At 48.1% G+C, this 23,806-nt stretch overlaps 1 protein-coding gene across 4 annotated transcripts in view; it reads right to left on the reverse strand.

Annotated features, from left to right (window-relative positions):
- CPSF6 (cleavage and polyadenylation specific factor 6) overlaps positions 1-23,806 on the reverse strand; it is a 539,228-nt gene that overhangs the window by 269,878 nt on the left and 245,544 nt on the right. For all 4 annotated transcript variants that reach the window (XM_069629368.1, XM_069629366.1, XM_069629367.1 and 1 more), the window contains one exon: positions 16,185-16,331. In XM_069629368.1, the coding sequence (XP_069485469.1) occupies positions 16,185-16,331 (147 nt within the window). The remainder of the gene's footprint in view (positions 1-16,184; positions 16,332-23,806) is intronic.

Consider the following 23,806-nt stretch of genomic DNA (forward strand, 5'->3'; position numbering starts at 1 on the left):
CGTCGACATCGATAAGGAGGTCTCCGAGCGACAGAGTCAACTGACATCGACACTCAGAGCCCTCTGCTGGAGAAAATTCCATAGCAGCTGAAGCTAGATATGGAAATATCATAAGATGAGGAATACATGGGAGGACAAATTCCATTCCAAAGTCTGTTCCCTGATGGAGAGACAAACTGCCAAGGGTCTTGCCATCCTGAGCAAATGAAGACGCCAATGGGAAAAATCAAGAATAATTATTCTTCAGAGTAGACGACCCACCATCCAGAATAGTAATCAAATACAGAGGGCTCCAGGACGATGGAAGAACCTGAACACTGCAGCTCTCTGGGGCTCAGCAGGCAAACGTGTATGGGACAACAACAAAACCAGCCAATGCAATAGGATAACAATGGTGGCGGCCAAAGACAGCCCAGTCAAGCAGATTTGGCAGATTGTTGGGGCACCAAATTTCCAGACGGCCACTTACAAAAAATAAAGTGGTACACCCTGGCACAAAACAGCAGTAAAAATGCCTGGAAAATGGACCCAAGATGAAAGGCCTGGCCCCAGCAGAAAGAGAGGATTGTAGCAGGACGAGCAAACAAAAGGAGGACCCATCCAGTAGCCAAAGACGCAATCCTCATATGCCCAGACAATTTGATCCAGCCAGTATGACCAGAAGAGGCCCTAAAAATGGAGCAACAGTGGGAAACTGCTAAAAACCTATACATATCTGCTCACCTTCTAAATAGCAGCAGCACTGAGCTCAAGAACAGGGTTTCCCCTAGATATCCATTCAAGGGGGTGGGGAGGAGTTAGCCCTCCACCAATTTCATTAGGGGATTTAAAACTAAGGTTTTAGCAGGAATTCCATCGGGTAGGCCTAAAAAACCAACAAACAGCAAGGCCATCCCCTCCACAAGAATTGTAGAGGCCTGGCCATGAACTAGTCTACTTCAATGTAAACCACTATGGGACCTGCCATTTTGGGGATACAAAAAACCCACATGGGCGGAACATCCATTTTAAGGTCTGCCTTGCGATTTCCCCAGAACAAAGGAAGTCCCCAAAACAAAAATCGGAGAGAGGACGACAGCATTGAGAACTACATGAAGATCTAAAATTGGTTATTTAAAATGCGCTTCATACCAAGAGATTTCTAAGCACTGACCCAGGGATCGAACCTGTGTTGCTCCGCATCCGATTGCTTGCAAGGTGAGGGTGTTGCCCCTGAGCTATGTTCCCAAGCCCCAAAGTTAAGATAGCTTGGACAAATTTATAAAACGAGCGTCATGACAATCAAGTGGGGGATTTGAAATGGGGTAGCACAGAATGACATGCATTACTCCCCGTAATAACATTTCTGATGATTGTATCTGCTTAGATTCACATGCTGTGCATATGGTCCAACATCCAGTGGTAACCGCAGAGTATTGCATCTTGTCCTTCAGGGACCGAAAGGGGACGTCTGCATAGGCGTGTCTAACACTATCCCTATCGTGGTAGTGTACCCAAAATCCCTCACGCGCCGAGGTCCCTCCGATTGTATTTTTTCTGCTAGAGGGAGCCCAAGGCTATTGTGAGTGAGTACATAAAGAGAGAAAGTAGTAAGACGTCTATGTTGCTTCCACTCGAGCGGGGAGGCAGGGTGGGCGCATGTGAATCTAAGCAGATACAATCATCAGAAATGCTATTACGGTGAGTAATGCATGTCTCTTCTGATGCTTGTTAATCGGCTTAGAATCACATGCTGTGCATAGACTAGCGAGCAGTACCCGGAGTTGGAGGTGGGTTATGAGAAGGAACAGCAGAGGAAAAGAGGTCTTAATACTGCTTGTCCCACCTGAGAATCAGATTTAGAATGAGTGTCTAGGCAACAGTGTTTTGTAAAGGTGTGTACAGAACTCCAGGTTGCCGCTTTGCAAATGGACTGAAGGGGAACATTTACAATGAATGCTATGGCAGCCCCAGTGCCCAAAGTAGAGTGTGCTCTAGGCTTGAAGGGCGGCTCTCTCTTAGCAAGAGCATAAAAGTGATGCATTTGACAATCCACCTTGAGATAGCTGATTTAGAGACAGGATCCCCTTCTCTTCCAGCTGCCATTGAAACGAAAAACTGGTTTGTCTTCCTCAGTGGTTTTGTTCTTTCCATGGAAAACAGGACTGCCCTGCGCACATCTAGTGTGTGTAGGCTTCTTTCGTCCATGCTAGTGGGATTCTGGAAGAAAGTGGGTAGTTCAATTGATTGGTTCACATGGAACTTCGAAATGAATTTAGGCGCAAATCTGGGATGAGTGCGCAGGAGCACCTTATCCTTGTGGACTAACAAAAGGGTCTAGAACTGAAAGGGCCTGTAGTTCGCTAACCCTTCTAATAGAAGTAATAGCCACTAGGAAGGCTGTTTTGTACTTAAGGTCTTTTAGACTTGCTTTATGCATTGGCTCAAAGGGAGACCCCATAAGTCTGGTTAAAACCACATTTAGATCCCACCCGGGAGCTGGGTTAGAAATGGGGGGCTGAGGGTGAATTCTTTTAACCCCTTCCATAAAAGCCTTAATAACAAGTACTTTCCACCACAACACTTTCTGTTGTGACGTAGTGTAGGCTGATAGAGCAGCTAGATGAACCTTTAGGGAATCAAAACCCAAACCAGAATCTAACAAATGAGTTAGGTACAACACACTGTGGGTAGGCGAGCAGTCAATGGGATTGACCCCCCTTGGTTTTACACCAGATGACAAAGTGTTTCCACTTACTGGAATAGCAATAACGAGTGTTAGGTTTTCTAGCCTCCCCTAGTATGTCCATGCATCTGAGGTAGTTGAAGGTGTCCAAACTCTATGACCTCAGGAGCCAGGCCTCTAAGTTCAGAGTTCGCGGGCATGGGTGTAGTGTCTCCCCTCTGTCCTGAGACATTTTGTACGGGCAGGGTAGTTTCAACGGGGAGGGGGTTGGGAGAGGGACATTTCCATCAGATGAGCGAACCAGTGTTGGTTGACCCACATGGGGGCCACCAAGATCATGGTAACTGGTTCGTGGTGCATCTTGTGCACTATCTTGAGTAGGGGAGTCGGGGGGGTGGGGGGGTATAAGCGTAGACAAATTTCCCTGACCATGTTATCCAGAGTCAGCTCCCCTTGGAGCGGCTCTGGGGGTACCTGGAGGCGTAGTCTTGGCATTGGGCGTTCTGAGTTGAAAACAGGTCGATCTCTGGGAAGCCCCATTTTGCTAAGACGTTGGAGACTATGTCTCCGTGCAGACGCCATTCGTATTATACGGGCAGTGGGAAATCTCTGCTGAGCATGTCCGCTAGAAGATTGAGTTCTCCTGGAAAGTGTGACAGTAGGAAAATCTTGTGTCCGATAGCCCCCATCCAAATGTTCTGGGACAGCTTGGATAGCACTGGAGAGTGTGCCCCCTTGTTTGTTTAGTTAATACATGGCTGTGGTGCTATCCGTCAGGACCAGGACTGTCTTCCCTTGTAGCTGTGTCTGAAAGGCCTTCAGTGCTTTGAATACCGCTAGAAGCTCTAACAGATTTATATGGTTGGACGCTACTTGTGGGGACCACACTCCAAGCGCTGTCTGAAGAAGGGGAGCCCCCCCCCCCCATCCCGTGAGAGATGCGTCTCTCACGGGATGGAGGGGGGCTCCCCTTCTTCAGAGAGTGGCTTCCACTGCTGGAGTGGTAAAGGCCTTTCCCTTCAAGAGGTTTTCCCTCGACCACCACTGCAGAGGGAGAACGAGGGCTGGCGAGACAACTACCAGATCTTCCCATTGTTCGCTGGCCTGACACCACTGGCTGTTGAGCCACTCTTGCATGGGACGGATGCGCAGCCGCGCGTGGGAAATAAATAAATGCATGACGCCATCATACCTAGCAAGCATATGGCCGTGAGCACCGTCACTTCCCGACTGGCTACATATTTAGGGATCTGAGAAAGCACGTTCTGAACCCTCTCGGAGGGGAAGACGAGGCCGCCCTTTGTCCGAATTAGAGCCCCTAGAAATTGCTCGATTGGCTGGGGTCTAGGCTGGATTTCTTTTTGTTGATGAGGAATCCCAGACTGAACAGGAGGTCTTTTGTCTTCGAGTATTTACTAAGCAGGTTTCGTAAGAGTCCCCTGTTATGAGCCAATCGTCGAGGTAAGGGTAAACGGGGACGGATGGTATGCGCAGGTGCGCTGCTGTTACTGCCAGGACCTTCGTAAACACCCTTGGCGCTGAGGTAATGCCGAAGGGGAGTACCTTGAATTGATAGTGCCTGTCCTCTATCATGAACCTTAAAGATATTTTCTGTGTGCTGGCAACATTGAGATATGCAAATAAGCATCTTTCAAGTCCAATGTTGCCATGTAATTTCCCCCGTTTCAACAGTGGGATTACTTCCTGCAGGATTACCATATGAAACTTTTGAGGTTTGACAAATTAGTTCCCTGGGCGCAAGTCTAATACAGGGCGCATGGTGAGATCCTTTTTGGGTACAAGGAAGTACACTAAATAAATACCCTTGTTTACATGCAGAAAAGGGACAGCTTCTATGGCGTCCTTTCCCAGAAGTGCAGCTACTTGTATTAAGATTCACAGGCGGTCTGGCGTCAGGCTTTGGGTGGTCTGAACTGTGGGGGTCGGGCGAATGCCACACAGTACCCATGGGTGACCATTTTTATACCCCACTGGTCTGATGTAATCCACTCCCATGCCAAAAGGAAAGAAGTTAAGCGCCCCCCGAGGTGGTGACATGGGAGGGGACCTGGATCCGTGGGTCATTTCTGACCGGAGGCTGTGTCCCCCTGGAGTTGGGGCCTCCATCTTTGCTGCACCGCTGACCCCTAGGTGGATAGTTGGCGGGGGTGTTGGATGCTTGTCCTGAGCTCCAGTTGTTTCCCATATTGTACATGTTTTGTGCAGAACGGGATTGGCCTCGAAAGGACCGGCGGGACCCGCTTCCCCTTTGGGGGGAGGTTTTTTTTTGTGTGTGATTTGTTGTAGGGACTTGAGTCTCATGCTCTTTTTTGGCAGTCTCTAGAGCATCGTCGACTGCTTTACCGAAGAGATTGGACTCCTCGATAGGTATGTTAATAAGAGCTGCTTGGGTCTGCGGCTTGAAGCCTGAGTGCCGGAGCCAAGCGTGCCGTTTGACCAGGGTGCCCTGAGCTAGGGACCTTCCTGCTGTCTCTGCAGTATACAGAGTGTTTAATACATTTTGGTTGACCTGCCTGCCCTCAGCCACGATGGTGAGTAATTTGGTTGTTGCGGGTTCAGGCACTGCCTGGAGACCTTCTTGCATAAGGTTCCACTGTGCATCTACATAACTGGCAAGCAAAGTAGTGTTTGCTATGCGTGTGCTAAAAGCAGCTGCCGAGGTAATTCGCTTGCCCAAGGCATACCATCTTTTTGACTCCTTATCGGGAGGTGCCTCTCCCGTAGCAAGGGGTACTGCCGCCAGTTTCCGGGTGGTGGTAACCACTAGGGAGTCGGGGGTGGCATGGCCTTTAATATATGTAGGGTCAGTAGGTGATGGCCGAAATAATTTCTTCACTCTTGGATTTACTGCCCTAGTTTGGGATGGTGTAACCAGGGAAGGAGCCAGTCTCCTTTTGATGGAATTCAGGAGAGGTATGGCTTGGCTGGAGTTTTTTTTCCTTCTTTAATAGTGTCCTCCACGAAATCTTGTTCAGGTAGGGCCTCCTGGGTGACAATTTTAAAATAAAGTGTTGCCTTTAAGATGGCATTGAATGCCATTTGATCATCCACTGGGGAAGCTGGACGGGCTGGGGGTAGGGAGGGGAGTCCAAACATAGGACATCAGTGTCCTGGTCATGCGTAGGGAGTGTCCATGGTTCAGTCTCAACCTGGTGAGTGTCCTCCCAGCCTTCTGTGTGATCCACCTGGTCATCCATAGTATAGTCGTGTAGGAAGGTATTCTACTCTTCCTCATCGTAAAAGTCCTGATAAGTGTCCATCTGGATCTCATCTTCTGGGTGGATAGAAGAACAAGTTATTTATCTTACCTGGTTAACGTTCTTTCGATGGGATGTTCCGTCAACGTATTCCACATCTTTGACAGTAATTTCAACAGCTGTGCTGCTTCCGAAAACCTTTTCAACGTAGGTGTCCTGCGTCCATACACTGTCCCTCGAGGGCCTCCATCGACAGTCGACGTCACCGGATGTTTTATCTAGGACGCACGACACCCGTAGCCTCAGTTGTAGTTTTTTCCCAGAAAGTGTGGCACCAATCACCTGCCAGTATGACTGCAGAAAGCCTTGCGGAAACGTAAGCTGCAATCGCATAAGAAATTCTGTAGAGGGGCAGGCTGGGAGGGTACGATGTGGAATACGTCGGAGGAACATCCCATCGAAAGAACGTTATCAGGTAAGATAAGTAACTTGTTCTTCAAGGGAAATTGTGTCCTCCAACGTATTCCACATCTTTAACAGACTCCCAAAGCGGTACCAACATATGGAGGTGGGAAAAGAATTTACAATTTCATCAATTTTAGAATGCTCAATCAAATTGCTGAATATAGGAATGCCTTACCAAAGGCCAAATCTTGCCCATGGAGAGTTCAGGGAATAGTGTGTCACAAAGATATGGACAGAAGCCCACGTGGCTGCTTCGCAAATACTGCAAATCGGAACCCCCCTCTGTAGAGCCGTAGAGGCAGCCACACCCCTAGTAGAGTGAGCCCGTAAGCCTACTGGAGGTTCCTTACCCGCCAACCGGTAACATTCAGAGATCGCCAAAATTATGCATCTGGACAAGGTGTGTTTGGAAACAGCCTCACCTAAAAGCCTTCCAGCGTAACCAACAAAGAGATGATTGTTCACTCTGACCCGGGACATCCATGAGAGATAGAAACTCAAAGCTCTACTAAGATCCAACCTATGGAGGCTCTCCTCTTCCTTACCAGGATGCAGAGGCAAATAGAAGACCGGAAGAATCACCTTCTGGCTTAAATGAAATTCCGACACAACCTTCAGAAGAAAACCTTTCGACGAACCCCAAGGACAACCCTGTCCTTATGGAACACCGTGAAAAGTGGCTTGGTGGAAAGTGCCTGTAACTCACTCACTCTGCTTGCGGAAGTAACCGCAAGTAAAAATACAGTTTTAAAGGACAACAGTCTCAGCGGGCAAGAATGTAAGGGCTCAAACGGAGCTCCCATTGTGAACTTTAAAACCAAATTCAAATCCCATCCCGGCACCTGGAAAGGTGACGGTTGAAACACATTAGTTAGCCCTTTTAGAAACTGAGAAATCAAAAGGGATCTTAAAATAAGAACATTCCTCAGACGAGCACTTAAATATGGGCAGCGCCGCCAGGTACCCCTTAATGGTACCTACTTGCAGGCCCTTGTGGGCTAAAGAAAGCAAAAAAGACAAAACCAAAGGAATGCAACATTGGAAAGGATCCACATTATGTACCCTGCACCAGGCGCAGAACTTCCTCCAATGGCAACGGTACAGAGATTTCGTTGCAGGCCTTCTGGCCGAAAGCAAAACCTCCATCACGTCTTCAGGGAGGTCCCAATCCTTACACCTCAGCCTTTCAGATAACAAGCATGAAGGCTGAGAGACTTGACCTCTGGATGGAGAACTCGACCCCCCCCATTCCGTGAGAGCAGATTGTCTCGGTAGAGAGACGACGTGGTGGGCAGATGGACATGTCTAGAAGGTCCGGGTACCACGCACTCCTGGCCCATGCCGGAGCAATGAGGATCATCCGGGAACCGAACCTCCGTAACTTCTGCAACACTTGCAAAATGGCGGGGACTGGAGGGAACGCGTACAACAGTGGGAAGGACCACTCCACTACGAACGTGTCCCCTAAGGCTCCTCTTGGAGGAAATTCCCGTGAGCAGAATCTTTCGCACTTCCGGATGACACTGGTGGCGAAGAGATCCACTTGCGGGGTTTGCGTTTTCGTCTCCAGATGAACTGCCGAGATCGAAATGTCCTGATGCATAGCCCAGAACCAGAGCGGCATCGCCTCCCTGCACAATGGGAGTGACCCTGCCCCCCCCCCCCCCCTTTTTGTTGAGGTAGTGCATGGCCACTGTATTGTCCGTCATAATCAGGACATTCTTCCCCCGCACAGACGGCAGAAAAGCCTTCAGGGCTAGCCAGATGGCCCACAGCTCTAACAGATTGATGTGGAGTCTGGACTCCAACAGAGACCAATGGCCGCTGGCCGTCAACTCGTTGGCATGACCTCCCCACCCCGTGAGGGATGTGGCCATCACGATAGTCACCTCCGGGAACGGTTGCCAAAACGGAGCCCCCTTCAACAGATTTCCTTCGATGGCCCACCACAGAAGGTCCTGGGCGACCGAGGGCGGAATCTGAACGGGATCTGACATCCTGGCGGAGAACTGCGACCACTGCAACTTGAGAGCCCACCGCAGAGATCTCATCCGCAGCCTGGCCTCTGGCACCAGGAAAATGCAAGATACCATGAGGCCAAGCAACCTCAAGAACTCGAACGCTGGGAGACTGAGCACGTTTAAACTTGTATACCATCTGCAGAATGTGATGAGCCCTCACCTGGGGAGGCGAACACAGCCCCAGGGATGTATCGAGCACTGCTCCGATGTACTGGAGCCGTTGGGTAGGTGTCAAATGAGACTTCTTTAAATTGAGGGAGAAGCCCAGCTTGTGAAGGGAGTGGCAGGTGATGTACAGACGATCCATGACTTGCTCGGGAGAGCGCACCCTGATCAACCAATCGTCCAGGTAGGGGTAGACGTGAATCCCCCCTTTCCTGAGATACATTGCCACCACCACCATCACCTTGGTGAAGACCCTTGGGCGGAGGTCAATCTGAACGGGAGGACCCGAAACGGAAAATGAGGTTGGCGAATCTAAGGTACTTCCTGTGCTTGGGATGAATCAGCACATGAAAGTAAGCATCCTTGAGGTTGAGGGACACCAACCAATCCAGAAGTTGAAGGGCCTGGAGAAAGAGTAACCATCTTGAACAACTTGTCCTTCCTGAGGAGCTTGTTCAAACCACGCAAGTCCATGATGGGTCTCAAGCCGACGTCTTTTTTCGGGATCAAACATTATGGGGATTACCATCCCTTGTTTCGCTCTGCTACAGGCACCAGTTCTATGGCACCTTTCTCCAGCAGGGACAGGATTTCCTGCGCAAGAAGTGGATCTAGACGCTTCAAAGAGTTTCCCCTGTGGATTGTCGTGAGGCTTCTGCCGGAAAGGAAGACAGTAGCCGTGGGCTATGATCTCCAGAACCCACACATCTAAAGTAATGGCACGTCATTCTACAAGATGCTGCGCCAGTCTTCCCCCCAACCGGTGAACCATGGGACATGGCCTCATGACTGCGCTGATGCGGCAGTGCCTGAGGGAAAAGAGGCAACTGCCCGAGCAGCTTTGGCACATCGAGTACCTTGCTTTCCACCTCTGGTACTCCTAGGTTGGCCCCTTTGAATGGCTGCTCCTCTCGATCTACCAAAGGAAGAGTAGTCCCGAAAGGAACCTCCCCTCCATTGCTGTCGCCTACGACGAAAAGGCAGAGGTTGGCGTACTGCAGCGCTCAAAGACTTAGCTGCAGCTTTGGAGGTCTTCAACCTCTCAAGGCTCTCGTCAGCCTTGCTGCCAAAAAGATGAACACCATCAAAGGGCATGCTGAGAAGCCGGGATTGAACATCAGTAGCAAACCCCGACTTCTGCAACCACGCAAACCTGCGCATCACGGTGCTCGCCGCCATGGACCGGCTGACCGTCTGCCACGTCCAGACACGACTGAACGGACTCACACATGGCAACCTTGCCATCTTGGACGAGGGCTAGAAAACCATCACGTTCCTCCCCTTCGGGAATATGTTCAGCCGCCAAAGCCACACAATTCCACAGAGTGTGAGTGTATCTTGCCAAGGCACAAACAGAGTTGGCTGCCTTTAAAGCCATCCCCCCCCAGAAGAAAATACCTTCTTCGCCCAAACATCAAAGCGCTTGTCGTCCCCATCAGGAGGGATGGTAGGGTATGCAGCCTGCTTCGCTGGGGCCGTAGCCGCCTGCACCAAAAAAACTCTCCGGAGTGGGGTGCGTAGACCAGTAGCAGGGGTCACCACTGGGTGGACGGTATTTTTTCAGAAGCAACTTATTCACTGCCGGGAGACTCTCCGGAGCAGTCCAAGCCGCGGCCACCCTTCTTTGCAACGCCATATGAAATGACAACACCGGGTCAGTGGGTGGACCTTGGTCCAGTATATCTGTCGGGTCATCCTGCAGAAAATCAACAGGTGGAGCAGACCACCCCAAGTACTCAGTCACCCTCGACATGAGACGCCGATACGAGGATTCGGCATATGCACCAGGCTCAGGCCTGCCAAACTCAACCTCCGGAGAGGTGTCAAGACCACTGGCGTCATTGTCACGACCCTCGCCCAAAACCCCCTCTGGCAAACCCATTGGCCAGGTGGAGTCAGGACACGGGCCTCTAGAGCCTAGCATCCTCTTCAAAAGCCCTCGTGGGGCCAGTCCTGGCGCCTATGGCGCCAGGCTCATACACCATGAACAACAATGTGCATGGGAACTACTTTATTGTATTGTCAGCCAACATGGAGGCATCCACATAGCTTGGGTCCTAAGAACCAAGCTATGCGGTCGAGTCTTTTGGGTGTGGCAGGCCTGGAACTACTTTCCCTGGTACTACTTTACCTCGACTATATAAACCACACCCTGACTGCAGAACATGCTTCGTGTTACTTTGCAGCTTGCAACGTGACACTCACCGTGTCCAGCTATTCCCTCGGAGAAGCAGAATCTGCAAGTAGACAAAAGGAACATCATTAGCAGCAGCATCATCTTACCTGCAGTCTTCATCTTTAAACACTCGCAGCAACTGAGAACAGCTTCCTCGAATCTGCACGCCTCCCGGACAGAACGACCTGAAAGAGGAAGATGGAAGCAAGAGACATTTACAAATTACGAACTGCTCAAAAGGCTTACCTGGCTGGTCGGCTCTCGGCTAGCACCACTCCGGACATTCCACTCGCGCTGAAGAACACTGCGACCTACAAGGAAGAAAAGCACAGGCAAGACTTTGCTGCGCATAGCGCTTACTTATCGCATCATAGCGCTCTTAATGCGCCATCATTTACCAGCGGGGCAAGCCAGCTCGCCGCGCTGAAGCTCTGCATACCTAAGGGAGAAAAAAGAGACATTTTAAACAAAGAAAGGCATGCAGGATAGCAACAAAACTAAAGAACAGCAATAAGACCTCCCTGAACAATATCAATCGGGCCGGCGTCAGTGAAGTAACTGGACCGCACCCGCCCATGTAAGACAACGCGCCCCTGCAAAGAAGGCAGGACGGAGAGCACGCCTAATTCTATCACAAGGCAGAACCTTCCCCGCAGACCACATCAGGGCAAAGCTGAGAAGCATACCAGCGAGTAACCCAGCTGGGTGGCGTCCCTGTGGATACCAGGTGAGCGTAACAGTCATGTAAGGACTGACGCAGGTCTTCCATTTCACTGTGACCAGACAATAGGTCATCAGGAACCTCAGGAGGCACAACCCCCTCCTCATCCGACCCTTCTTCCACCTCTGAAATATAATCCAAAGGCTGGAATAAATCCATCCTGGGTGGATGGCTAGATAAGGGCTCAAAAAGAGGCCTCACTGACTTACTGAGAGCCTTCCTCAGAGTTTCCACAGCCCTTTCAGGGCACCTCCGGTAAATCCTCCCCAAAAGGTGTCGAGGGCGCCGATGGAATTGGTGTCGACGTCGACTGAGGCGCCGACGACTTCGACAACCGATTCGAGGCCAGAGCCCTGAGCGTGTCCTTCGACAGGCTCGGTGCCGATGGCGTCAACGACTTCTTCGGAGCCGCAGCTTCGAGAGAGTCCCTTGACGGGCACGGCGCCAAGGCCTCACAGGTTCCGACAGTCTCGAGGGCATCTAGGACCTGGACCTGGCACGGCTATGGCGATCAACCTTGTCCAATGGGGACCTAGACGGCTCCCGATGATCGCGCCGACAGCCCGAGCCCAAAGGTGTGCAAGCGGTGGCTCTAGCTCGTTCCTTCCCGGCTTCTCTTGAAGGCGCGGACGGAAAGGTGACCTCCGATTTGAAAATCCCCATCATTTGCTGGCGATTAAGACTTGGCGGAATGCGTCCCATTCGGCTGGCGATTAAGACTTGGTGGGACACGTCACCCGCCGTCTGGCGGAGTCCTCCGACGGGGAAGGCGACCAGTGACTGCGCTTCCAAGAGTGCCTAGAAGAGGCAGAGGAATGGCGGGACCCACTCCGAGACCCCCTGGACTTACGCTAACGCGGAGACTCACCCCTCGAGTCGTCAGTCGAAAGTCAAGCAAATTTCGATTTACAGGTTTTAGATATACTACCTACCGTTAACAACTTCTTCCGCTCCCGCAAGGCCTTTGAAGTAAGGGACTGGCAGTCATTGCAGTCGTCGGTGGCGTGGCTTTCGCCAAGGCACCAGAGGCAGACGTCGTGCGGGTCCGTGATGGACATTTTGGAACCCCAGTCCCGACACTTTTTGAAGCCCGACTTCGGGGTAGAAGAAGACAAAGACATTTTGTCAAACTTTCGCAATCGAAGTAGAAGAATTGAGCGTGCCGAGATTCCGAAGCGAACATGTTCGTGGAAAAAACTGAACTGTGGCTACGGGCGTCGTGCGTCCTAGATATGACATCCGGTGGCGTCGACGGAGGCCCTCAAGGGACAGCGTATCAATGTCATCGAGGCAGGACACCTACGCTGAATAAGTTCTCAGAAGCAGCACAGCTGTGGTAATTACTGTCAAAGATGTGGAATACGTCGGAGGACACAATCCCCCCCTCAAAGTGAACGGTTCTTGAGAAGGCCCAAATTTCTAGGAAATTTCAAAACCGGCACAAAAAGGAGGGTCCTCCCGAGGTCTCTTGGGGGTGGGCTGCTCTGAAAGTGAAACACTTTTCCAAACAGTCCATGCACCATTCAAATTTTTCTTTGGTCCATTTAGATGAACCAGAAGGGTCAACGGGTGGAAAATGTTAATTTTCCTCCCTATGGCGACGAAATTTGTTTCCCATAGAGCTAGCCAAAGGCTCCCGACTCTCCTCGTAATCTTCTTGAGCATCGGGGAGTTGCGGCAAGTCTTTCGACGTGTCCGCGACCTTATCCTTGTGCTTTGTTGTTTCTTTAGGCTTCAGTACCACTGCTGAAGCAATCCTAGCAATTCTTTCGGCGTTGTTCGGCAAAGTGGGGCGTGCCGTATGACTAGGAGGCCTAGCGGTCGATTTTTCCACTACCGGGCAACTAGGGGCCTAGCAGTAAATTTTTCCCCTACTGGGGCCTTACAGGGCAGAGTGGCAGACTGCGCTTTGACGGCCGAATGTGGTTTGGAGTGAGCGCCCTTACTTTTTTGAAGGCCCAGTCGCAAGACGCTGCTGCGGATGGGGGGGGGGGGGAGCTGTTCATCTTGAGGATCAGAGGATTCAGTCAAAATTTTCGGCGGTCCGGTCCGCGCTATCGCCCGTTTCAACGGTACCGTCGAACGGGGCAGGGGTTGTGTCTTAAGTGTGTTTGCGATCTTGTACGCCCTTGTTGCCTGATGTTTTCCCCATAGGGTGACTCGCGTCAGGCCTAGCGGGGTCAGGGACAGGCGTGGCGGACCTAGAGGCGTCCGTCTTGAGGTCGATGCCATCCGACATGGATGCCTGGTCATTACTCGTGCCCCCGTCAATTTCAGTGGGTGCAGCGGTGGGGGAACAAGATCCAGCCTGTGACATGCCGGAGGCGGCCCACCGCTTAACGCGGCGCTCCTTAAGCGATTTAGGTCGAAGCAGTCTACAGGCCGCACACCGTGCTTCGTCGTGGTCAAGGGGTAGACAATTATTGCACTTATCGTGCTCGTCCTTCCAAGTGTATCTGGCCCTCCAAGAGGGGCAAAACCTAAATGGTGTCCTTTTTCATAGAGAAAGGTAATAAAGACGAGGACCAGACCTAGAGGCCAAGGAGGGGGAAAGAGGAGAGACATGGCTAAAAAGATATACCACCCGACCCCGCTCTCCCTAATGTGTAGGCCGGTCAGAGGGCCTGGCCACGTGGACGGCTCCACCGCCGGAGTTTAGGCGTTGAAGTCCAGCGTAGTCTTCAGCGTTGAAATACCTCGTCTTCGGTGTAGCGCAAGAAGCACCGTCAAAGTCACTACCAGGGGATAATCGACAAAGTCGATAAACATGGTATAAAAAGTCTCTTATGAAAGAGCTCTGCAATAGGGCGCCCAGTTATCTGGGCGAAAAAAAAAAACAATCTGAGGGACCTAGGCGCGTGAGGGATTTTGGGTACACTACACGTCACGATAGGGATATATTGTTACAGACTCGCCTATGCAGACGTCCCCTTTCGGTCCCCGAAAGAAAAGATGCAATACCGTGGTTAGCACTGGATGTCAGACCAAATGCGCAGCATGTGATTCTAAGCAGATTAACAAGCATCATAAGTTATTTTTTTTATTGTTGGCGATAATGGAAATGCCAATAGGCACATTTAAAAAATAAAAAAAAAAGCATTTAAGCCCCAATGGCTGCTATAATTGTACCGTTTGGCTACTAGTGCACTAAGTTGACTCGCAGCCCTGTTCAAAACACTATATAGTAGCTGCCAAGCGACTACCACATAAAACCAATGTAGGCTGATAAGATTACCCACAGAGGTACCACCTGGGATTGGGAACTTTATGGTTGAATACCATATACCTTAAGCAAAAAACATAGTGGCAGGGGGACTCCTGCAGAAGTCCCCGACCACCAAAAGAAAAAAGAAAAAACCCCAGAAAACAGGAAAACAAAAAGTAGGGTCCCATACATTTCTACTGCAGACGCCCCCAAAATGGAATTCTGCTTTTTTCAAATAGCATAGGTCTGAAGCTACCTCCCACTAATACTTAGCATCTTCTTTCCTGCATAAATACTATATAAGAATATACTTGAACCAATATATAGTAAGGAAAATCTCTCATTGGATGTTACAATGTTTCATACCACTTTGCACCCTTGAGCGTAAATTGCTCTGCAACTTTCAAACCAAGGGTGCTCCATTATTGATGGAGAAGCTCTGCAACCTAGGTGCACTATGCATAGAAATACCTTTCCAGCAGTGTACTAACTGCACAAGCATATTTTGTTAAAATATATGCACAATCTGGACCAACAAAGGCTATTTCCATAATTGCCAGGCGTTTTACAATTCACATTCCAGCAAATAACAGTGGAGATTTATATCGCGAAAACCTTAAGAGGCAAAAAACAAAACCTCGTATGAAACAACATTTTTCATCATTGAAAGCTTGTGCCCGATATTGTTAAGGAGCAGTTTGGTTCTCTGATATGTTGTCCTTTATTAGCTTTTCTAAAGCCTCAATATGCACCTCATGCAGAATAAATGGTTGGCACCAAGAAATTGATAGCAAGCTGAATCAAATAAAGAATTCTCCAGTTCACACGTTTTAACTTTTGTTCAAATATTTTATATACATAGATTCAGCATACAACACAAGGGACTAAAATTGACCCAGAGCGAAATTCCACTTAACCATAGATTACATACATACACATCCTGGATACTCATTTATAGCTCACTCCCAACCATAATTACAGACCACCATCACAACTTTGAAAGAAACCCCTATACGGAAAATGTTGAACTTGTAGCCAGAATAGGCTTGATGTCAAAAAGCTAGTTGTCATGCATTTCAGTTTTGAAAGTACTTCAGAAATCCCAGTGACAAATTTTCTTTTCTAAACGATTTATGGCAGCTTTCGCCAAAGAAAGCTAGCATAATCTCTCACCCGATAGCTACGCCCAGCGGTCTGACCAAACCTGCAACAGTAACTGTCTGCCCAAGGGCAACCAGTATAAACATGAACATACCTAGACGGTCAAACATGATCTGCATTGGGCAAAGCTTTGACAAACGGGATGGACAATTGATTCCAACACCCAAATAATTAAACTAGAACCAATTCTCCATTTCACAGGTTGGCCTAGATTTTACAGGCAACCCCATTTGCTTCAATCCAATTAACTTTCTTTCCTAAAGGAGAATCATGCTTAGATGGGGGAAGTGGGATTGAACACATCATTGTCCAATAGCATTGCAAATAAGGGATCAAGGCTTCCTAAATGTATAGTTTGCAATAATTCAATTAGATTGGTTAGCTTACCTCGGGATTGGCGGTCATCTCGGCCTCGCGAACTTCTGCCCCCACGTAGAGGAGGTCCGTCAGGCATTCTGCGGTCCCTAGGGAGGACATGGTGTCCAGATTGAGGATATGAGACCCGTTCTCTTCCAGATCCAAGGCCAGCTGGCACTGTTTGAAAACAGATACAGCAAATGTAGCTGTTAATAAGGACAGGCACTGAAGGCAAGTGGTGCCAGACACTTTACTGATGCCGGAAACTCATAACATACAAATTCAAATTTGAGGGAATGAGTCAAAAATGTAAATTGTCAGAATCTGAAAGAATCACAAACCTTCAAACTCAAAAGACCAGACTGCGGTTAAGACATTTTTTCTAAAGTCCACCCAAAGGAACATTAGAAAACTAAACCTTGGGCAATACAGAAACTCCAACTCTTACTTTAAGGCTATATCACCCGATATCATGGTAGCATTGATAGAGCAGCCAGGCTTATCTTAGGAGGGATAGAGGACTACAGTTCGGTACAAATAACTTGCAGCATACATATAAACACTTATACACCGACGTATCATAAAACAATGATTTTATATATAGTGTTAGGGCAGTCCAACTAAGGGCTTAGTAAAACCATTCAACCAAGGTAGTGCAAGTCTCCACTCTTCGTATAAGGCTGTACCACCCGAGTTCAGGGTAGCGTAGACAGAGCAGCCAGGCTCATTTTAGGAGGGGGGGGGGGGCTGTAGAATAAGTACAAATGAAATTGTAATACAAATGTTCCAAAGAAACACTGAAACACTACGTATTATAAAAAAATAAATGGTTTATTTAAATACAAGTAGGCCCAGATAAATCTTGGGGAAAATAAGTGCCATCACATTATATGTAATCACAATTCTAACACACAACACTATGCTTGAAGGTACACAGACCAAAGCATAAATCTTATTTGGAACACCTAACAGTAGTTCTAGGGAAGTCAAACCTCGTCATACACATTCAGTATAGGTCACAAAGTAAAAACCAATGGTTACTTTCACAATTACATTCAGTAATTCAAGGGTAGTAGTAGACCCTACCAGTTGTACCGTGACGCACAGCAACAAATTACATGGTCAACTGGACAGTATACGTTTTGTGAATAGTGGAACAATTATTCCAGGTACAGTAAAAACCTATAACTACTTTTGTGATACCACACAGTTCTACTAGGTGAGTAAAACTTAAGGATGCAATATTCAATCAATTTTGAGATCAGTGAAACACAGATTGAGATAAGCAATAATTCTGGTAACTTATTTTTGGATTGCACACAGCTAACTCAAGTTAAGTAAAACCCATATACTTTTTCAAGGAGCTATCAGCAACTTGGGGCAGGTATAAACCAAAGACTCATTTTGGGTCTGTCTAAAAGAGACCAGGGAAAGCAAAACCCAATGTTAAACAATAAAAATGACTCAATCATTCTAGGTAGGTAAAACCTAATGCAGGCTTATTCTGGACAGGCTAACAGCAAGTCAGGGAAGCAAGAACCAGTTGGGGAAAACTCGTACAATTATCCTAACAGGAATAATCAAGTGAAACCAACAGCATTATTTTTGGGAAGAGGCACAACCAAATCACAGGTGAGTAATATACCCCTTACAACGATTTTCTGTTCGTATGGCAAAACAGTTTAAGGAAAGAAAGATGTTACATACTTTTCAGAATAGTGCAACACACATTGAAGGAAACCTACGTTTTGTAACTGCTCAGTCTCAGTCACAGTTACCAACCAACTCTTTTACAAGTAACTTTTAAACATTTATTCTCTTTTCTAGGCAAAAGGCGCAATCCCTTAAGTCTTTCCCTTATTCTTGGAACATGAGTGTTCTCAGTGGCAGAAGAGGGTCGTCACTAGGGTCTAGTGTCTAACAGACAGCGTCAGGATGGGTTCTTACATAGCAAAAGTCAGAGTACCTAAGGAACATTGTTCGAACGGGTGAGTACTGTACTTAGTTTAGGGTCCAGGGGCTTCCCGGAAGACACCCTAGGAGGATTCCAGCAGTGGGACTGGGTGAACTGGACGAGAGGCCTCCCAATCACAGAAAACAGCCCACAACTACACAGTAATCAAGAGACTTACGGTAAGTACATACCCAAGCCAGCACAGTACCTCAGCACAGAAGATTTTGCAGCAGGACATCAGGATCAGCAGTCCAAAAAACCAGTCAGTGACTGAAAACAGGACCTTGGAAGGGACTTTGCAGCTAGATCAATGGAGAAGGCTATATGCAAAGTTTTACTTGTGGCTGAATGCAGTTCTGTGGATTTGGCGCCTTTTACAGAAGCACAGAAGAAGAAAGCACTCTGGTGCAGGGACTTTTCGGACTGTATTCGCGTCTCCGGAGATACACCAGGATGCCCACGAAGTTTCAACGCGATTCGGAATTTGGAAGAGCGTGCACCGCACAATGGCTCAAGGTCCCAGGGTATTGGCAGCACGGCAAGGGATGGTTCAAAATGCAGGTCTTCTTGAGTCTAGTGGGTCTCACCAGGCTCTGGGTCGTCGTTTTCTGTGTCCCCAGGTCGATTGGAAGGAAGGGCTACAGCAGGCTCAGGTTACACAGCAGTCTCTCCGGTCGCTGGAAATTATCTCAGCCGCTTTTCCTTTATCATCCTAGTCGGTTTTGGTTCCAGTGGTCGACTTGTCTTCAAGCTTACCGGTTCGGAGTATTTAACAGGAACTACAGCACAGCTTCTGCATTCTCTCGGTGCATTTTACAACAAGGGACGGTCTGGTTGTGCAATCAAGACAGCCAGCCACCCACTGGGATTTGTCCCCATTAAGGCAAGGAGGAAGACAAGACAAAGGGCTGTGGAGTTTTGGACTACTCCCTCGCTTACTTCCTTCACAAACGGAAGCCTGGGCAGGGAGTCCAGGACAGTCCCGCCAAAGATAAAAATCACAAAGAACTTTCCCGCCCTTGATGTGAGGGGAAGGAAGAAGGGCAAGAAACACTAGAAGACAGGGGCCATTTTGGTAAAATGAGCACACTTTATGCCTGTACTGCAGCTGTGAACACAACTGGGGATAAAGGTGCACCGAATTAGTAAAAAGGTATCACTGCCACCAGCCATTAAACTTAAGCTTGTCCCTGTAACAGAATTGTTACTGTTTCAGTCTGAAAGTGGATACATTGCATCTCCCCAGCATTCCACATAAGGTAGAGTGTTGCTGGTTTCACCAAATAAAATGTAAAAGGGATCCAAAGATCCTTTCTACCCTTGGCAACTGTAGTTCTCTCAAGGTTAGCCAGAGAAAGTTAAAAGGGGAGACCCTGGGGCAACCCAGCAACAACAGACACCTCTTGCCAACATTTTGTTCAAAAGGATCACTTTATAAATACACTATGGAGGGTCTAAAATGACACCCATTAAAAGAGTGAAAGATTCTGTGAAGGTATAAGGAAAAATACCCCATCAGTAAAGCAAAATGTTGAGGGGTTGACAGGTCAGGAATATTTACCATTTCTATGAAAATCTTACCGAACACATGCGCAATACCACCATCTTCAGCATGGCCGCCCTCCCCATCATTGACAGGACCTATTTAGTCCAAAACTTCTTGGAGTTTGTTAGGCTAGATTGTATGTAGTAACCCTGTGGGAGACTACCCCAGCCTTGTCCTATTGGCAATAGGTAACCCAACCTTTGGTACAAGTCTGTACTACACAAGTTGGCAGAGTGACTGAGCAGCCAGCCAGACGTATCTCAAGAGGAGTAAATGTGAGCTGTAGGGTTGCAACAGAGTTTCACAGTGACATGTATCCAAATAACACTTATACTCAAGGTTTCTTGATTAACCGTCAGTTTTAAAATAAGCCTTATTTAGAAGGGAGCAATTGGCAACAGTAAAAATACACTTTATAAACATACTCCTTCAGTTCAATTAAGTAAGTAGATACCCTTTTGGGATGGCACACAGAATGTCCTACACCCTCAGGTGGCTTCAACAACTAGGACACTGTGGACATTAATTTATCCCTTTTTAGCCTTTCACTAAATACTGAAGTGGTGGTCAAAAGGAAAAAGTTAGGGAAGGAAACCATGCTTAACATGTTTCTCAAACAGGTTAGCACTTTGGAACCCCTCCCCCGTACCCCCCAATACAAGGTAAATTAACAGTTTTGCAGCTATACAAGTAAGGTATGTATGACGTTTTGGAGGGATAGTTAAAACAAAAAGTCAGACGTTAGAAGAGTTTTCAGGGAGCCGAGGACAGCCAATGTCACTTGAGCAAAGTCTAGGGGAGCTGAGGCACTTCTTGAAGGTAAATAAAGGGCAAGCAAAAGTCTCAATGTTAGACAGTTTTGTTGAAAAATAAATCACTGTTGGGCCACAGGCTGGGAGGCTTGTGGAGGGCAAAGATGCAATCAACTCTGCAAAGGCCAGCCAATGCAAGTCTCAACTAAGAGCACCCAAGCTACACAGCATACTCCTTCGTTCACAGTACCTTCGGTCTGAACAAATGCTTCCAGGTGGCTTCTGTTCCTGTTATAGGTCCTGCAGATCCTTTGTTCCTGGGCCTCAGTCTTGGGGACAAGAGGGAGGACGTCTGGGGACTCCCAATGGGCAAAATTCACATCAGCAGCACTTCGCAGTTTCAGCTACTTGACAATAGCACCACCGCGGTCCCCAAACACCTTGTGGACTTTCCTTCCTTCTGGGGTCCAGCACTCTTGAGGTGGCTCAGGCTTGGTCAGTTCTGCTTTGAGGGAGTCTGGAAGATCTTCCTGGAGCTTGCGTCCTGCTTAAAAATGACTCTATTCTGGTGTTCCTGTCCCCAGGCACTCGGTTCCTGCAGCAGCAATGGAAATACAGCCAGCAGGGAGAGGGGGTCCAATGGAGTTCATCTTTGGGTCGACTGGTCCCACCAACCCGAGGGGAGAAGTCATCCTTTGCAGGGCTTCTCTAGACGAGACAAATTCAGAGCTTCTGCACTGCAGCAGGGCTTCACACCGGGCAAAACAATGGTCCACGAGTTGCAGCAAGCTTATTTTCCAAGTTCTCCTTTGGCCAGTGGTCGACTGCATTCCTTGGAAAAGACTTTGCCTTTTATGCAAGTTGTTCCCATTCATTTGCAGCCTAGCTGTCACTCACACAGCAGGGTGGCTATCCTCCAAGGACAGCCAGCCGGACAATCACCTTTGGGTGCCTTCCTGTAACCAATGAGACTAAGCACAGGGAGTTTGAGGAACCTCCCTTGATTCCTGCCCTGCCAGACACGCTGGAGCCAGGGGCGGGCTAAAACAGTGAATCCCACCAAACACAAAACAAACAAAAAGGGACCTGGTTTAGCGTGCAGAGTAAATCAAGAAGGACTGTTCCAACAAGAAATGGCGAAAAAAGAAGACTGGTCATTTTGACAAAATGGGCACACATGGGTGCTGTTCTGCAGCTGCGAATGCAGCCCACAGTAAAAACACAATGGTAGACAAAAGTAAACCACTGCCAGCAGCAATTAATTGTAGAAAGGGTAACATAAAATTGTTACATGAGACGATAGACAAAAGGGATACTATGTAACCCCCTACAGCACCCTATTGTAAGATAGTGTGTGCTGAGTCTAGGAAGATACAATTGTAAGCACAGTCAATTTCACTTTAATACACTTCCAAGAGAAGGTATTTAAACCTTAGTAGAAATCCAAATGACCTTTGTGACACTGCACTGAGGGTGCTGTATGTCAATGTAAAACGATGATGCCTATGGAGTTTGTCAGACTCCAAAACCAAAAGAAACAGTGTTCAAATTAAATAAAAATTCATGAGAGTGGGGAAAAAGGTCTCTCTCTTCAGGACAAACATTAAATGTCCTAAAGTCCAGCAAAAGAGCTCGGGGTCTCTAAGATAGAAGGGCGTTGGCACATTTCTAAGAATTCCCCTTAACAGAGTTCTTGATAAACTCCAGTTCCGGTAACGTGTTGGGTATGGAACAAGTTACTTACCTGTAACTGTTCTCCAGCATGGGTCTGGCATGGATTCACATGCTCATGAATATTCCCAGCTTGACATCGGGGAATATTCACGAGCATGAGAATGCATGCCAGACCCCATGCTGGAGACGGTTGCTGACATTACAATGTATCAAGGCGGCACGCTAATGGAAAAGCTCATAGTTGAAGATCAGAGAACGAATGAAAAGCTGGACAATGGAAGTGGGAAACAAAGTAAGAGTGGTAGCGTGCAGGAGTATATGCTATCGAAATACTTAAAGTGGAAGCTCCTGTGAGAAAAGAGAAACTGTGCGCAGTGCGGAAAATCTAGCAAAATAGATATCTGTAAATGGGGAGCTGCGAAAACTGAAGTGGGAGCAAACTCCCGGAAGTAAAGGAAAAGAGACGTTCCATAAAAATAAGTATTGAGAAGCATTGGGGGTGGGCCTTCAGGCAAGAAACGGATCGAGAAGGGCCGTAGAGACCCCACCAAGAGAACAGAAGAAACGCTAAGTAACGCACCTGGTTGCACGACATGTAGAGGGTGGACCGAGCGGTCACTTCCAGGGGAGTCTTCGCTGTGAAAAAGCTGCAGGAAGTACAAAGGTGGCAAACCCAAAAAGGACTTGCTTCAGAGTAGGGAAGGGAGACACACCCGGAACCAAGGGGAGAGAACACATTTTTGAGAATTCTCCCTAACGAAATGTCTAATTCCCTTCACCTCAGAGACCCCCAGCAACTTTGCTGGATTTTGAGCACTCGATTTTTTTTTTACCTGTAAAGTGTGAGCTTTTCCCCCCACTTATGTATTTTGATGCATGTTTTACTCTTCTATACTTTGATTATGGAGTTTTAAGCTAACTCCATAGGCACCTGTTCATTTGTGTTGCACAGCACCCTCAGTGCAGTGACACAGGGATGTCTTTTTAGACTTCCCAAAGATTTAAATAACTTCCCTGGGATAAACTACTGTTTCCCAGAGAATCTAAGTTTAAATTGACTTTCCTAGTGTTTTTAAATTCCTAGACCCAGCACACCCCATCTTCCTATAGAGTGCTGGAGGGGTTACCTAGTATCCCATGTGTCTAGAAACTCATGTAGCAGTCAAATGCTACGCTTTTCTATCAAAATGGCTGGTGGCAGTGGTTTTACAACCAACTACCATGATTTTTCCCGACACCGAACACCGGTAGCTAAAAATTGCAGGAGCCATGTTGTTCAGGATGGCACCTTAAGCCTCTTTGTTTAAACAGGTCCTGGTCTTTTTTCGCCATTTCTTTTTGGAAAGGTCCTTCTAGTGTTTGTCTCTGCGCGCCAAACCAGGCTTGGTCCCTTTGTTTCTATGCCTTTTGCGGGCTTCCGGACTGAAGACTGCCTCTGACGTCTAAGTGTCTGGGGTGCCCGAAACTCCCAAATGCACTCTGGCGTGATTGGCTGGCCGACTATCCAGAAAGGACAGCCACCCTGCTGGGTGAGTGGCAGCTAGGGTGGAATGCTTGGGAGAAAACTGTTTAAAAGGCGATAGAGTCGACCACTGGAACGAAAGAACCGAAGAGGACTGCTGCTGCAACTCCTGGACCGCTGGTTTGCCCGGTGAAGCCCTGCTGCAGGTCTGAGTTGCCAAGTTCATCGACAGAGAAGCCCCTTCAAGGACGACTTCTTCCTTTG

The sequence above is a fragment of the Ambystoma mexicanum genome, chromosome 12 (genome assembly GCF_040938575.1).
Source record: "Ambystoma mexicanum isolate Mex_15411 chromosome 12, UKY_AmexF1_1, whole genome shotgun sequence".
In the NCBI taxonomy this organism is placed as follows: Eukaryota; Metazoa; Chordata; class Amphibia; order Caudata; family Ambystomatidae; genus Ambystoma; species Ambystoma mexicanum.